We start from the raw sequence: 17,776 nt of genomic DNA on the forward strand, positions 1-17,776 counted from the left end.
CGCCAAAAGAACGTAGTATAAGGCTATACCGAGAGATGGCCAGAATATTAATTTTTTTTTATCAATGTTGAGAACATAAAAAACGCAACATTTCCACTAATACTTTATTTGCCAGTAATATACTCTATTGTACATCAGTTGAGGATGTCAATTCTTTGGTTACTAAAAAATTAGCATTAATAAAATTATATGGGCCAGTATATTTTCACAAATATTTTTGTGAAAAGATTTAGAGTATTAGAAAACGTTCAAAATAGTATAGAATTGCGGTATGACAAAGGAAATTTTCATTTTCTCGTGACTGTATACACGGGTGACTTCGAAAATATTATATTGGGAAAAAATAATTTCGTTTTTTTAATTCAGAACAAATTTATTCACATAAATTTCCAACAAATATATGTTTTAACGTGCCATTTTTACTTTCACAAGTTAAAAAGGTCACTTCCCTCAATTATTTATTGTGGTACTAACGACGGCGCCTGTAACATCATATCGTTATACGTTGCACTAGGTATATTGTCGAGCGTGCGTCTAGATTTCGAAATTATGTTTCTTTGAGTTTAGATTTCCGATTAATCCTTTTCAGCATGGGAGAGAGCACAAAACAATAGAAAAATGTGTTTTTATGATTATCGGTTAGAAATAATAAAAGTTTTGTTACCAGAAAATGTATACAAACAACCTCAGCATAAAGTCCTTACCCGCTTTATAAGCCAGTGTTCGGCTTGAACGTCGCCATCATCATCTAGAACGCTACGAAAGAAAGGCAAGCAATGTAAAAGTCGGGGATTTAGGAAAGACACCATTTACGAGTGCAAAAGTTGTAATGCAGAATTTTGTCTAGATCCATGGTCAGAGTTTCATGAAAATATGTAACCGTTAGGTTACATGTATGTTTGTAATTATACATAAACTACCATTTCTTACTTATCGTGAGTTTCGAGTCCTTGCATATTTGTCTTTTGTTTTACAACGAATACTGTTTTTTTTGTTAAAATAAATATTTTTCTACGTCTCAATACATATCCTATACCACAAAACAGATTTTTTTATAAAATATCAAGTATATCTGGTCGCCGCCATGCCGTCGGTACCACTGTTTCTAATAAACTACAACCTGTAGGGTGTATCGGCCACCGAGAAAAATATCAATACATCGAAGAAAAAAAATATTGATATTTTTTTGCAATATATAATTATCTGATGAATTAAATATCGAAATACACTGAACCTTTAATATTAAGTACCAATTTAAAATAAATGATTTCTTATGATGTTTAAGAAATATATTAATTTTTTTTGAAAAAATATGGATATATGAGACAACAAAAAATTGATATTAAAAGTACCAATTTAAAAGATTTATTATAAAATAATTAAGCCGGCTTAGTGGTAAAGGCGACAGGACGGCCCACTTACTATTGCGATAGTCGCGGGTTCGAATCCTGCTGGGGCATCGTCGTAAATTTATGTTTGTGATTGTCCTAGACAGGAGTGCAAAATCCGATAAGGAAAATTACCCGAGTCACGCGAGTAACCAGGTTGGGTAAGACCGGATGCCTTCTGGGATGATTTCTAAATTAATGCCGAGGACCGTGATTCGGAGCCCATGTTAAACTGTAGGCCCCGTTAAAAAATTATAATTAAATGATGTTTAAAAAATATATTAAATTTTTTTGAAAAAATATCGATATATAAAATTAAGTAAGAATTTGATTTGTTCCTAAAACTGCGAAAACGGTCATTATATTAGCAAATATACGCATTTCAGTTAAAAAAAAATAGTTGTGGGAAAAAAATTCGCTTAGCTGTACATAACTAACAAAAACCACCAGACGCAGCGAACGTGTTAAAAGATTTGACCACTGCAGACATCAGAACAAAAAGTATTTGGATGAGAGAAATTGCAGCATAAAAAGTGCTTTGAATAACTGTTACTACAAAATAGCATCTTTCAGTCTATCAGGAAAAATCGAACTTACCTCTTACTTACCTTATATCACAATAATTAAATGATTTTTTTATTACTCTTCGTGATTCCACAATCTACCCTATTGCCAATAAGTATTTCTTATGTCTATATTATATATACGTGAACATGTTGAAAAAATCACTTCATTAAGCAATCTTCTGTATAAAATATTATCTTAATTAATTAGTCTTATTCTAAAGTTTACATATATCCAGTAATCAGATCAGGTGGTGTTAAATATTTTAGTTAAGCACTTCACTATCACGTCGCATATTTAGCTGATTAGCGAGTAGATTGGGATGCACTGACACTCTTTCGAAGTACTTCACACAAACACGTTGAATTACACCAACATAGAACATAGGCAGAAGTTTTTTTGTTAAATGATGAGAAGCAATTGAAAAAAAGACATTCATTAAATCTAAGATATATATTAATAAAAATAACTGGCGAAGTGTTTCTAGCCCTTCACTTAACTATACAAAATAACATTTCCAAAAGGCGACACACATCTCATTTAGCAATTAGCTGTAGTGTCAGTATATACTGTTGTGTATTATCGAATTAACTGATGGTTTTTGCGAATAAAATGTAAACAAATCGGGACTGATACATACGTATAAGATATAGCGCTGATCGATAATTATTATGGTAGGTTTATATTGCTATAGTTCTATAAACTTTGGTTAATTAATAGATAAAATAAATGATTGATATATTTTCATTTATCAGCTATCAGACCGTCTCATAGTCGCTCCTTATTTGTTTTGCCAAATAACACGAGAGGAGTATTCCCAGCAGCTGAAAAGGAACCAAGTCAGCTAGGCACCACAAAAACGACACCGTGAGCTTACCTGAATAAGAGCCAATGTTATTCCAACAATTTCAACTTTGGAGATATTTCTCGAGACAAAGTATCCAAATTTTTCCAAACAACCATTCTTGTATAGAGAGACCGAATCGGTGCTACAGCTGAAATTTGATTTTGTACCGGACGGAATATGGCAACAGCTTATTGGTAGAGAGCTATTCTGCCAATCAGTGTAGTTGAATGTTCCGCAGCAGTGGAACTACAAAATGTAATTAAAATTAAATTTCTAAACAGACAAGATAGTTATCTTGCCGAATATAACAGGTCAATTGAAAAGTACCCGGCCTGGCACATAGATGGCGCTACTAAAATCAAATCCATATGTTTTTTAGTTAACCCTAACCGTCAAAAGATGTGTGTATACATTTGACAGCTGTCGAATCATCGGTTTGTGAATTATAGTATTTTGAGTGAAGCAACTTTTGTGATGTTGGATAAAATGGATAAAAAGGAATTTCGCAGTGTTGATAAAATACTACTTTTTGAAGGGAAAAATAAAGTTGAAGCAAAAACTTGGCCTGATGCCGAGTTTCCGGACACTGTCCCAGGAAAATCAACCATCAAGGATATGCTAAGTTTAGACGTGGTGAAATGAGCACCGAAGACAGTGAACGCAGTGGACGCCCAAAAGAGGTTGTTACCGACGAAAACATTTAAAAAATCCACAAAATGATTTTGAATGACCGTAAATTGAATCTGAATTAAATAGCAGACACTCTTCACGAATATTTGGGTATGAAAAAGATCTGTGCAAAGTGGGTGCCGCGCGACCTCACTTATGACAACGACTAGTTGATGATTCGGATCAGTGTTTGAAGATGATCAAGAGTAATAAACTCGAGTTTTTGCATCGATATGTGGCAATGGATGAAACATGGCTCCATCATTTCACTCCGAAGTCCAATAGACAGTCATCCGAGTGGACCGCACGCCATGAACTCGCTCCAAAGCGTGGGAAAACGCAACAGTCGGCTGGCAAGGTTATGGCGCCTGTATTTTGGGATGCGCATAGAAAAATTTTCATTGACTACCTTAAAAAAAGAAGGACCATCAACAGCCACTATTACATAGCGTTATTGGACCGTTTGAAGTACGAAATCGCTGAAAAACGGCCGCATTTAAAGAAAAAGAAATTGCTGCTTCACCAAAACAATGCACCGTATCAATCCATGAACTGAGCTTCGAAATGCACCCTCATCCACCGTATTCTCCAGATCTGGCCCCCAGGGACTATTTCCTGTTCTCAGATCTCAAAATAATGCTCACTGGGAAGAAATTTTCGTTGAATAAAGAGAAGTCGTGAAGCAATTGACAAATAGTACTACAAAAATGATATCGCAAAGTTGGAGGGTCGCTATAATCAGTGCATCACCTTTGAAGGGAATTTTGTTGTATAAAAAAAACTAATTTCGCCAAAAAATGTGTTTTACTATGGTAGGACGGGGACTTTTCAATTGTTAGGTTGTAGTACCTATCCTAAATTTGCTGAAACAACTGACAAATCAGCCTTTGCCATTTAGCAATATTTTTCCAGCGTTGCTTAGATAAAAACACGACTTTATAGTTTTAAATAATTACAATAACATTCAATCGTCCAATATGACTGAAGCTTCAATACAATCTACCAATGATCTTCTAGAGAAGTCAGAATCAGAAAAACCTCTTCATTCAATGAAGAACACTTGAGATTTCAGTTAAAATAGGTACAGAGTGTTAAATTTGGCGAATAGTTGGTGCAACAGTTTGGTCGCGTCTTTTTGTATGAAATTTTACGCGCAGCTAGTCCAAAGGTGTATAAGAGCTCTCAGAGTTTAATGTTTTATCAATATAATGAACGAAATAAAATAGCTCTTGCATTGATATAAACACAAAAATTCCATAAAGGTGATATCAAAAGGCTAGACTGAGCAGACCAATCAGGGATACTCAAAGATCTTATAGTCGTTATATGTCCACATAGTACTTTCGTTTCTTTTACAAACATAACTTTATGGATAAATAGCAATCTTGTGATGCTAAATATATATAAAAACCTCTATTATATCAATAGTTCATCATCTAAAGTAATAAAGTCATCAACAACAGAAATAAAATCGCCAGGATAAGCCAGTGAAATAAGGACATGGAATATCATGGTTGGATATATTCGGAGGATCTGTTCACCACAATAGGATATTATTTAAAGCCTCCATGTTATCAGAAACTCTATACGAAGAACATAAATAGATACCTACCCTAACTACTACGAGAACTACTCTAAGAGTTCTAAGAAAGACTGCAAAAAATATAGCAATATCAAGAAAAAAATATGGAAGAATTAAACAAAGTCATAGGTTATATTTTCGATTTAGAGCTCATGCGTCAGAGAATGAACATATATATTTGCTCTGCTTTCGACTGTATACACTGCCCCTTACTTTGGAATCTTTCGTAATTTATCTAAAGCATCTCTGTGAATTACTTTCAAAGCTCACTGGGTTTCATATATTCTTACCTGTGTCTGAACCAAATCCCAAGTTTTCGTGATTTCAGTATCATTATTGTACAGGGCCATACTATGTTTCAAGTTTTCTTCTAAGAACTGCTCGGTCCTGTTCTTTAGCAGCGATCCACATATGCCAGCTATGCCTTCCAGAACGAAGATGATGATCAGCAAAGTCGAAAACTAGAAGCGCACATTAATATAGAGTGAAAATCCATACAATGCGTTATACTTACGGTCGATGTAAGGCAGGCGTTTTCCTTCAGAGCCCCACAGCAACCGACAAAGGCGATAATGAAAATTATGATTCCAATAATGATGATCAGGTCGGATAGGTAGAAATACTTTTTGTCGAGAAAGTCGTCGAATTCGTTGAAGTAAGCCTTAACACTTATTCCCACAGATATAATTATAGTTCCTGTTAACTAAAAAAAGATGTTTTGTTTTTTTGGACCACTAATACTTTTATTCAGTTTAATAACTAGTGACTAAATAATATAAACATGTTGTAATACCATCCAAATTTAAAAACTCAGTAATATATACAGCAAATACAATGGTCGTAAATATTTGTACCGATTATTTTACTTTAGAGGGAAAAATCAAACCAGCCTGGTTGCTAGGCTATGATGATTAAGAAAAAAACATGTAAGAATTTGTTTGTCAAACTTAACCTGATAATGATCAAGATCATTGATAGATATTAATTAGAGCACAAAGCATTATTAAAAACATTATTCTATGAAACATTAAAATACACTTAGTTTTGTATTAATATTCCAAGTTATAATGAGTCATTAAACACAATGTAGTTATCGTTATAACGAACCGCGACTAAGATAGAAATTGTCAGAAAATAACTAAATAATATTTCTACTGAGATTGGATCTTAAAAAATTAAAATTGAAATCCGAAATTCAAACAAAAGAACAAAAATTCCTGTTTTTTACTTATAGATAATTATTATTGATAACAAAGTAAAATCACGTTCATAAACAAATTAATTTTGATAATAACTGAAGATCGCTATCTAAAATCCTTTAAAATATTTACCACATGAATAACTCGAATGAAGGCGATGTCACTGTATAATAAAATTATATATTATACACGACAAGATTCTGCATTGATATGCACGACAATTATTAACGTCGAACTCTATTTTTATTGAGACATAAAAACATGCTTACATATAAGAAATAGCTGAATAGTGCTCTAGCTTAGAATATAACTTTTTAAAATAAACAAGTTTTTATGACATACATTTTTAATCAAATATGACAAGTTATTTGGAGACACGATGAAAATTAAAAATTATAGCCATTTAATTTTAAGTATTTAATTACTTAACAATGATGCATCAAACAACGCTTATAAATTTGATAACACTCTAATATTCGTAACCATATCGGAGACCAAAGTTATTATATTAATTGTCTTACCGGTCATTACCGAAAAACAATATTGTGTAATTGCTTTTATATGATTCATAATAATAAAAATATTAAAGTTCCTATTTAAGTATATATATTTGTAGTAGCAAATAACCAAGCTGATAAGATTTGTATAGTTTCTATTATTCTATATCCATATATATATATATATATATATATATAGTATATTTGCATGTATATATAATGTAATATGACCAATAACCTAAAGAAAATATATAAGGTTGACAGTTACTTCAGTAAAATTAACTAGAAAGAGAACAAAGAACTTACCACAAAGAAGAAGTTAAATAAAATCAGAATATATCTGGTGTAATCCCGCAATATTTTTGAGCAACCCATGTTGTCTAAATTTGCTCTTCAACATAAACTGCACACCTAAAGAATAATTTGCCTTTGATTGATTCCAAAAGCTATCTGCCTGCCTGACTCACGTCAAATTTAGAACCGAACTGTCAACATGGATTGCGGCGAGCACAATTAGTCAGTTGATGTTTGCGGGTAAAATACGTTTCTGCGATAGTAAACGAACTGGTATACTTTAATTGGATCACATGATCGGTAACTATTGCTATTGGATGATTATTATAAAGAAAATAAACAAGAAATATCCTTGAACTTGATGCATTTAAAATATATACATTCTCCTTAATAGTTAGTTGCCAACATGTTCAAAAGTACAGTATATAAATAAATCTAAAAATAAATTATATCGGAGACATTTCGGACAAAAGTTTTTTTTATTAATAATAAAGTGGCAAATTTAAATACATTAGCGGTGGATATCCATTTAAACAAACAATTCAGAAGGTTTTTTAACAATAATAAATACGACTATTTAAAACGTAATACCAACTGGCTGTTAGACCCTTACTTCTGTAAAACCTTTTCGGTAAATACGAAAAATAATCAGTACTTTTTACAAAACAATTAAGGGGCCACAGATAATTTTGGTATTATGCCAAAAAAATTGTTAGAAGTTGAAAATATGCTTCAGGTAGTCTTGGCATTTAATAATTTAATACAAACGGTTTGTTGATATTTAAAAATTAATGAACAATGGTAACGTAAAACATTACATTAACGGCAAGGTTTAAAAAGTTGCAAAAAGTGTTCGGTTTTTATTGATTTTAAAGGAAATAAAATAAATGTGCTGTGCTGTGATATGTAAGTTTGCCATTAGATAAGAATTGCAAAAAAATCAGTTGCAGTTCTTCCTTTATCAATTTTACAATGCCAATACTCAACTCTAAGGTAGGTCTTTTAGGTATTTAGATAATACTGCAAACGACTGAAAATGCGATGAGGAAATATTTTAATACTTTAAAAATGTTTAGTATATCAAATATTTTTAAGAATTATTGTACTACTGGGTATAATCAAAGTGACGACAACAACCTGTATATTATTACATATGTGACTATATTATTTAACTAAAATTTTTTTAGTGTCAGTTACAAAACAACTAGAATGTTGCCAAGTAATGGTGGCAAATCCAAAAATATTCAAAAAAATTAAATACCAAAGTTGCAAGTAATTAATTTATAGTGTGCTATGAGCTAGAAATCAAATAAAAGAAATATGCATATTGGATACAACTTTAAGTTTAATACTTTACAGATTATATATAGAATAAAAGGTGATTTTCTTAAATTATTTACACTCATGATATAATTCTTTAACTTCAACAGGTACTTCTTTGAAGTGCACATTCACCAGTTGTTAAAATTGAAGGAATATGTAGTTTTTTTCTTTTTTGTGCTGGGCTCTGATGATGTCTCCACTTCAGATCTAAAACACAGATAAATCAGTTTCAGAATCCTTTCAGTTTCCGGGATATTTTATTTTATTATATTGTAGAATTTTTTTATTTCTAACACCAATAAATAAATAGTATAATAATGCTGGAATATAATATATATTTTTGGATAAAAGTTAACAAATACCCTTTTAAAACATTAGGATTTATGTATTTGCCGACACCGCTCTTGAAAATTTTAAGCGGAGTCTCCCTAATAACCTTCTTCTTTTCTTCCTCGATCTTCTTTATTTCCTTCGTCTTTTCCTCTTCTCTTTCTTTAGCTAACTGAAAAAAAAAACAAACAAACAATATTGTTGTGTAATTAACTAGTAATATACATACAAGTTCATCAGCTTCCTCATAAGGGTTAACGAAAATCTGTGCCTTAATTAAAACAATGTCTTCGATTGGTCTATCCTTATTGTCGACCTCTACTCTCTCCATGTCATTCAGAGTGTCCATGCCACCTACGACCCTTCCGAATATAGTGTGTTTGTTATCGAGATGTTTGCATGATCGAAATGTGATGAAACTGAAATGAATAAATAATTTGAAGTAATTGGATTTAATTCAACATATTGGTATGATTCATATACATATCATTGTATTCCTACCTGTATCAGATCAATAGTTTTATAAATTAGGAATAAAAACTTCATTGCCTAACATAACAAAATAGACACTTACAATTGAGATCCATTAGTGTGTTTCCCCGAATTTGCCATTGAAAGAACTCCACGTCCGGTGTGAGAAAGATTGGGTTGGAACTCATCTTCAAACTTTTTTCCCCAAATTGACGTTCCGCCATTTCCGGTATTTGTAGGATCTCCACCTTGTATCTAAAATTATGCATTTTAGTCTCTACCTCTACCTGTATATGTTTAAAATTATACCATAAAATTCCTAATAGATCTGTGAAATTTTGTCCCATTATAATAGCCATTTTCACAATGTTTAATAAAATTTTCACATGTTTTAGGAACTTGATCACAGTAAAGTTCTAAATTTAACATGCCTAAATTTGTTACTAATCTCACGTAACCTGATAATCAAAAAGATTTTGTTTGTAATTAAATATATGCTTATTGATTACTGAATATTTACATACCCTTCTTCTTTACTCTATCGTATCTCACTTCATCTTCAGGTCTTATAGCTGCTTCATGTACCAAATTTAGATTCATTGATGTTGAAGTAAAACTTGCAGCCACAGCACCAGTGGAATAATGGGCAGCATTAAACTTATCGGCTTTTACGCTACTTTCTGCTTTATTGATTTCAATAGTAGGTGGTTTATAATCTTTCTCTAGTTCTGCCAAAGTATCTCTGGTTTCTGAGTTTACAGTTTTAAGACGTGCTTGGGGGTTTGATTTCTCTAAAATTTCCTCTAAAAACATTTTCTTACCATAAATTCTGTATGTACACATGATTAAAATAATAATACCTTCTGTCTCAACCCTCAAATTATTTTTGACATGATGAAACTTAGATATATTAAATTTTGTTAAATTATTAGGATCTTGTAGAACAATAATGTCTTTACGTTCAAAGGGTTTATCATTAATGAGATCCTTCCAGTTTTTTGTTTTAATATTTAGTTGTTCTACTGCTTCCATAAGATAAACATTTCCAGTAGTGGCTATAGTAACAATATGGGAACTTCTTGTAAAAGGCTTGAATAATACTGGACATTCAACATTTCCTTCACTATCTGTTTTCATATTCAGCTGAATCAAAGAATGAAAATCCAAAGGCTTTCCAGTTACTGGATTTATTTTAAACTTTTTCAAGAATGGAATTAGTGCATCTAGATCAAATATGTTGCCATCAAGATCACAAAAAGGGACTTCGTAAGGTTGCAAAGATAAACAACAATGGTCAAAAGGTAATCTTTTAAAATTTTGTTCTTCTTTTGTTAACGATCCCGGCTTTTTACCACCATATAAGGTTGTCCATTCTGTATATGTAAGATACATTTTATCTTTTTGATGCTGTCGTTTCCCCATTTTGATTAATTTTTATACTAAACTACACAATATTTTTATTCACTATAACTTTTAGGTTATAAAGTAAACCAGAGAAAAAATAAAAACAATCAATGAACCAATAGTAAAAATGAAAATTCACTAGGTATGAAAAAGTAGGATTTAGCGCTATATTATTTTTTTAATAGTTATTGGCTAATAATAATGTCATAAAATATTTATAAATTCACTTTTGTATATATGTTTTGTTGATTCTGTAAATATTGGTGCATGTTACGGATCTCATGTTAGGGATATTTTAACAGTTGACCAACATGTTCTCTACCTTTTAGTTTCAGTACGCCATGATTAGCCGTCACTTCTGAAAAAGGGAGTGTATAATTTGTTTTTAGTTTTTCTTGTGAAAATACTATTTGGTAAGTATTTTTAATAATATTTTTTAATGAAGCCAATGCAAAACTGTATAAACTACAATTAGCAAGTTTGAAATATAATGCTTAATTATAAACTATTCAAATAATATTTGGGTGAAGTGAACTTGTTCTCAAAACATTATATGAAAACTAGTAGATTGTCGTGAAAGTAAACATTTGTGTGTTTACCTATTTGTCTAGAATAAGTATTATTGAATTGGTGTTTTTAAATTACTTATTTTTTTCCACAAAACAGAATACTTTAGATTTCTAAATCAAAATGGCCGACTGCTACTGACAGGAATCAATTTCTAAGAAGGGTCATGTTAAATTTTACCTGCTAAACCTGATAATTATGGTTTAACATTTTGAAGCAACCAACTTGTAAAATTGTTGAAATTTGTCTTGAATATTTATATCCTTAAATTAATATTAATTCATGAGATATTTAATGAAACAAAGAATCAGTTCAGAATTTTATTGCAACTTCTTTTCTGAAATGGAGTCAACTTCTTTCTTTGTTATTTTGAAGATTACTTTTTATATGCTATCATCGATTATAGAGCTAAATACTGAATGCCAACATGTTTAATGTTTACTGGTAATTGTTTGAATTTCCAATAGTTTTTCTAATAGTCTCTTCATTTATCAGTAATTTTTTTTCCATTACATTTATGTTGAGGTAGTGAAATTATTTAGTAAATTTATTATTTTAAAGATTAAACTATCATTATAATGAATTTACTAAGTAGATTTTAAACATTTTTATTTTCAGAATATGTCTGCTGCAGGATCTAGTGGTTCTGGTAGAGGAAGGGGTGGTCAAGCAGCTGTTGGGGATCAAAAAGAAAGTAAAGAGACTAAACCCAATCCCAAGATGTCCAAAGCTTTGGGCACATCAGCCAAACGTATTCAGAAAGAACTGGCAGAAATTACTCTGGATCCACCACCAAATTGTAGTGCTGGACCAAAAGGTGAAAATTTCTATGAATGGGTGTCCACCATTTTAGGGCCACCTGGATCAGTGTATGAAGGTAACAATACATTTATACATTTGAATGACCAAGGAGAGAATGGACAAGTAACTTTTAGGGGGAGTGTTTTTCCTAGACATACATTTTTCTCCAGAATATCCATTTAAGCCGCCAAAAGTTACTTTCCGCACCAGGATTTACCACTGCAACATCAACAGTCAAGGTGTCATCTGTTTAGACATTTTAAAGGATAACTGGTCGCCTGCTTTGACCATTTCCAAAGTGTTGCTTTCCATCTGCTCACTGCTGACCGACTGCAACCCAGGTAACATTCAATTTTTAACAATAGTTGTAGGATATTTTATACAGATTGCTTTTATAATTTTCGAGATTAAAAGAGTTCTCTTGCTTGCCTCGTTTATATATTTATTTTTTATGTCTAATATATTTCCAATTGCAGTTTGTAATAATGTAAAATTTGTTTTAAACCTGAAGCGGATTTTTTCATTTCATTTGGTTTTAGTCAAAAAGAGATAGAATGCTGTCTGATGCATTGCATCCTATAACCCAATCGTACAATTCGATTTGCGTTGGTATTAGTGGATCATGTTGGCATATGTCTGTAAATTTTTTTTTTTCATTTTCTTTGAAACATTGATAGCACTGTGTATTAAAATTATAAGTTGTTGCGGCAACTATGAGCTGATGTCATAAATTTTAATGACATCCGTTGGCTGTATTAGTTATATAGACATAGCCTGTTTAATTAAATAGTGAACTCACCTCATGTAAATCTATAATGTGAAAACGTTGCAGTGTATGTATCAACTTTGACTTTTAGTTCATTTTGGCTTGATAATAAAATTCTAATCTAAATAAAATAAAACAAAAATAATGTTATAAAATACGTTTTGAACGTATCAGACGGCATTGTATTTCTTTTTGACTAGAATAAAATGATAAGGGAAATATCGTCTGATTTCTGAATTTGAGACAGACATGGCAAGACATGAGTGAGTTGTGAGACGAGAGTGAGTCCAACGAGACAAGATATGAGTTCAGTGTTATTTCGAATAGACTAAATCGCAAATACATATCTGTGATTCTTGATCATTTTCTTTGTATTTTCACGTAATCACACTCTACTTTTACATTTCGTACACAGAAAAATGATTTTGATACTTTAGCACTTAACTTCATTGTTTAATAACTGGGTACTGACGTCATGTGATATCGGCTAGCTTTTTGACAGCAATTTAAATATCAAAATGGAAGAACGCATTTTTTTTCACAGTACAGAAATAATAAATCTTAAAAAATATATAAAGCTAGTCATCATCCTAATTATTTTCTAATTAATGCAGCGTCATATAGTCTTTTATTGTAGTTGCATTATAATTGCATAACTCTTAAATATAGACTGCTGGTAAGGGTTATGTTACATTAATAAGATAATATAAACAGTTATTGAAAAATTAGGTGTTGTAGAACGGTTAGTGATTAGAAATTTAACACTAACCTGGCTCAAATCCTAATTCTTCCATCTATAAGGATTAGAACCCGTACAGGTATCTTTTCACGTTTAGTTTTACATTCCGAAGGGGTTTCAGTAGTAATTCCACTAAATATCCATTAAATAAAATTCGTTTGCTTTACTAGGGATCAATTCATTGAATCGCTTTTTCTAATCGAATTACTTTTATGTTTTCATGAGTCATGTGATGATAAATACAGTTTAATAGTACACATTTTATTATATCATTGAATTATCACTGAAATGGTATTGCTAAAAGTAACTTCTTTCATAATTTTTATTCAGTTTTAGTAAAATAATTTCAGGCCTTATCTCTTACGTGGAATTACACAAATGTTTGACAAATGTGTCATTTCTTGAAATATTTGTTTTTTTTATGCTTTAGGTGTATAATTTATAAACCATAAGAAAAAAAAAGTAAAACAAGACACATTTTTAAAATCCGATGAATTAGTGGTAACAATTCCGTAATTTTGGTCATGGGAACTAGATACCGTTCATTCTTTGGACAAATTGCTGATACTTTAACAGCTGTCTAAATCTTTTGTTGACAGAGTCTGATGCATATTAAAAGTAAATCATTTTCGATGCATTATCATATTGAACATATTGAATCGCATGTCTGTTATTAATATACCACTGTAATGATGTTTCATCACGTTTTTAAAGACTTGTATGTCTGCTTTCTTTATTAATCAGTTTATGTCATTGAAATTCAATTATAAATTGATTTAGGTGCCTTAAAGCTTTAACATTTGATTAAGTTTTGTTTTATTAAATCACTTCACACTGCTTCACTTAATTAATAGTAACTGTTAGTGTTTATAATTATATTATTCTATTTTATTTTAATATTGTTATAGCTTTAGAGTGTATGGATAACCTGGTGGAAAAATATATTAGATTGGGGAGGAATTTTTTTCGATTTTTCGTAATTGATGTATTCGTATTGATATAGTCACACATCTCCAGTAGTACTTAGTCAGTAAAACCATATTAGAGTCCGTTTGAAAGTAACAGTGCATAGGACATTATAGATAGTAAGGTGGAGATTGCTGAAGGTCATTTCCGTCGTATTTTTCTCTTTTACTTTCGAAAAGGGATATATGCAGAACAACTTCAACAGAACATTGTGTGGTGATTATGGTCATAAGTGTTTAAATGAACGCCAGTGTGATAATTCATTTGTTCGTTTTAAAATTGTGTTAAAAATATAAATTATTCAATGTTCACAAGCTCATTAGAAGCTTTGATCTATCCTATAAATCAGACCTTTTGTCTATCACTATAACACATGGGCTGAAGAGTTCCGGGCCTAACACCTAAATGGCGCTAGTTTTATTGGATGCTCAGATTTTTCAGTTAGTACTAACCTTCAAAAGATGTCTGTTAAAATTTCATGATATTCTACTCATAAGTTTATGAGTTGTTGTGATAAGAGTGATACTACTTTTGTTATTTTCAAAACAATGGATCAAAAACAATTTTGTGTTTTAATTTTACACTGTTTCTTGATGGGAAAAAATACCATTCAAGCGAAGCAATGAAAAATGACAACAATAAAACGCTAGTTTGTTGACTTCAAGCGTGGTCGGAGAGATACCGATGGTGCAGAACGGAGTGGACGTCCAAATGAGGTGGTAACAACAGAAAACATCAAAAAAAGTCACAAAATCGTTTTGAATGGTGGAAAAGCGAAGTTGCGTGAGATAGTTAATATCGTAGAGATATCTAAAGAAAGTGTTGGTTTGAGTATTTGTCTCTGAGAAAGCTCTGTTCAAAGTGAGTGCCGCGTTTGCTCACTGTTGATTTTTCAGTTTGCGTGCTTCGTTGGTGTAAATCTCAAGAAATATATATGTAAGTAACTTCATTTTGAAAAACAAAACGAAATTTCTTTTACCCAACTCATTATAACAGGCGGAGCAAAAGTCCCGGTACCATTTTGATTGCGCGCCATCTTGTTTATGTGACGTTTAGCTCAGTTTGCTCTAACCATTGTGTTGTGTAGACGTCCATATTTTATTATGGATAAATATACGCCACAAGAACGAGAAGAAATAGTGACAATATTTCTTGAAAATAATCGAAAATGTTCCCGTGATCAACGAGTTGAGTACAGTAAAGCAATCCTAAGGCTGTCTGGAGAAATTGAAGGTTTTTCGTCTACATTGATAATGAAAGATGAAGCCCATTTTCTTCTCAGTCAATAAACATAACAGTCGGTTTTGGGGAACACAGAATCCTCAATTAATTCATGAAACATCATTGCATCCACTAAAAACAACTGTATGGTGTGGTATTCATGCTATAAACATCATTGGTCCCAATTTTTTTGAAAATGACCAAGGTACTTATTAGTTCTGAACGGTACCAAGACATGATTCGAAATTTTCTTATGCCTGAAATGGAAGAGTAAGGACTAGAGGACATGTGGTTTCAGCACGATGGGGCCACAGCACACACAGCTCGTTCAACAATTCAATTATTGAATGACGTTTTTCCATGAAGACTAATTTCGCGAAATGACGATTTAACATGGCCAGCCAGATCTCGCGATTTAATAAGCACCACGATTTTTCTTATGGGGTTTTTTAAAATCAAAAATTTATATGAATAAGCCTCAAACGATTCAACATCTTAAAGATAATATACGTCACGAAATTGAGTAAATTCCTTAGTGTTAGTGGAGATTTGGTGAAGGCGCCAACATAATATTTTTTAGAACTATGTTATTACTAGTAAGATTTTTCAGTAAGAAAGGTTAAATTTTTTTTTGTATTTTTGATGTTGATACTATTATATATTAGTCTAAACTCTACTAACTCGCAATTTTCTTAATTTCAGCTGACCCTCTAGTCGGTAGTATAGCAACGCAATACCTTCAGAATCGGGAAGAGCACGATCGCATCGCCCGGCTCTGGACAAAACGTTATGCGACGTGATTTCCCCGCCTTAACACTTCGCCCTCTTTCTCACGTTCCCAGGGCTGCCAGCGCAGGCAGAAAAGGTATTTTTTTCTCTAAACTCAAAAAAATAGTGTTTTAAACTACAACATTTGTAAGTTATCTCTGCATTTTGTAATCAGCAACGTTACAAGATTAGAGGTATTGTTGTTTATGTTCCAAACATGAATACTATTGTAGTTCTGAGCAATATCTTCCCCTCCATGCTCCAGGCGTATGCATTGCCCTATTTTTAGTTAATGTTGATATCGAGGAATTGATTTTAGCTTAACCATTGAATACTGATTTTAATGTATCGTTTTAGGTTTGTTTTTTAACCAGTAATTTATGGAAAAAAAAATGGTATCTCTAGTTTTGCAAATTGTGATTGTGGCAATGTATCATGTCAAAGTTTAAGAAACTTCGATTTTGTGATCGTTTATTAGTATACTACAGTTGCCAAAAGCCTAGATTCTCGTCGTCAATCACCGATTATTTCGTAACTTACAAGTGATTGGCCGATTTTTTTAATGTTTAGCTATAGACTGTATCAAAATGGCAACCGTAAAATGTCTTTCATATCAAGCCGGCTTTATTTCCTTAACGAGTGTTACCGAGATCGAATCCACCTTCCCGAGTAGCGCGAGGAAAAACATGACTATTTTGTATTTGAGGTTATGTCACACCTGTATCGAATCGACTATGACGGGGTAAGGAAACGCGTGTTTCGTTTTGTGATTTTCTGGCCTAAAATACAATCAATCTTCTTTCCTCGAGCTGCGCACCACCACAACAAAATTTAAAATCAAAGAAAATGAATTATTTCTGTGAAATATGTCCTCCTTTGCAGATAGTCCTGCAGTTAGTGCAATTTAAACTTGTAGAATTGCTTGTGCAGAACTACTTAAGTTTATAGTAATGTGCTATTTTTTTTTAATGGAGGCATGTTGCTATAAATCGTCTCTCCCTATCAGCTTGTGTAAAATATTTTTTTTTACTAAATTATAAGAGAATATGGACTATTCTTCTAGGTACTGTTTAGTTGATAATTAATTATTAAATGTAACAATAAATTTTAGTACGTAATCAGAATATTTGTTTTACTAATATGTCCCATGTTGATTTCCACATAATTCGGTTCATCTAAACTTTATATAAAAGCTGAAATTTTCAGTCCATTAAAGCTACTGCAGGTGAAAACAATTGGTTATTATGAAAATTCGATCGCAGTGATTTTGAGAGATAAGAGATGACAAATGTCAAATTATAAAGCCTGTTTTTTTTTATATATTATGGTAAGTATCCATGTCTTCAGCTATCAGATATAGAGGTGTAGCGACCTTGAGGC

General features: G+C 31.8%; 3 protein-coding genes across 8 annotated transcripts; 1 reads left to right on the plus strand and 2 right to left on the minus strand.

Moving 5' to 3' along the window:
• Window positions 1–2,390: 2,390 nt before the first annotated feature.
• Window positions 2,391–7,256, minus strand: LOC143199400 (23 kDa integral membrane protein). The gene is made up of 5 exons (XM_076409192.1): window positions 7,053–7,256; window positions 5,565–5,753; window positions 5,341–5,511; window positions 2,830–3,045; window positions 2,391–2,776 (listed from the first exon to the last, which is right to left on the minus strand). The coding sequence occupies exons 1-5, from the start codon at window positions 7,119–7,121 to the stop codon at window positions 2,711–2,713; spliced, it is 711 nt and encodes a 236-aa protein (XP_076265307.1). The 5' UTR covers window positions 7,122–7,256; the 3' UTR covers window positions 2,391–2,710.
• A 156-nt stretch (window positions 7,257–7,412) lies between these two features.
• Window positions 7,413–17,520, plus strand: Ubc2 (Ubiquitin conjugating enzyme 2). 6 transcript variants are annotated; one of them, XM_076409201.1, is made up of 4 exons: window positions 7,413–8,033; window positions 11,754–12,012; window positions 12,071–12,277; window positions 16,331–17,520. In XM_076409201.1, the coding sequence occupies exons 1-4, from the start codon at window positions 8,013–8,015 to the stop codon at window positions 16,426–16,428; spliced, it is 585 nt and encodes a 194-aa protein (XP_076265316.1). In that variant the 5' UTR covers window positions 7,413–8,012; the 3' UTR covers window positions 16,429–17,520. The 6 variants fall into 6 exon arrangements, with proteins under 6 accessions (XP_076265316.1, XP_076265319.1, XP_076265320.1 ...); XM_076409204.1 differs by having other exon boundaries at window positions 7,889–7,946; XM_076409205.1 differs by having other exon boundaries at window positions 7,913–8,033; window positions 12,107–12,277.
• On the minus strand, window positions 8,368–10,650 carry LOC143199379 (RING-type E3 ubiquitin-protein ligase PPIL2). The gene is made up of 7 exons (XM_076409163.1): window positions 10,025–10,650; window positions 9,689–9,967; window positions 9,474–9,622; window positions 9,268–9,419; window positions 8,923–9,112; window positions 8,726–8,865; window positions 8,368–8,570 (listed from the first exon to the last, which is right to left on the minus strand). Exons 1-7 carry the CDS (start codon window positions 10,584–10,586, stop codon window positions 8,492–8,494), a joined length of 1,551 nt encoding a protein of 516 aa, XP_076265278.1. The 5' UTR covers window positions 10,587–10,650; the 3' UTR covers window positions 8,368–8,491.
• Window positions 17,521–17,776: the final 256 nt, after the last annotated feature.

Source organism: Rhynchophorus ferrugineus, unplaced genomic scaffold (assembly GCF_030347505.1).
Source record: "Rhynchophorus ferrugineus isolate W39M unplaced genomic scaffold, kcgeb_rfMv2 rfM7, whole genome shotgun sequence".
NCBI lineage: Eukaryota > Metazoa > Arthropoda > Insecta > Coleoptera > Curculionidae > Rhynchophorus > Rhynchophorus ferrugineus.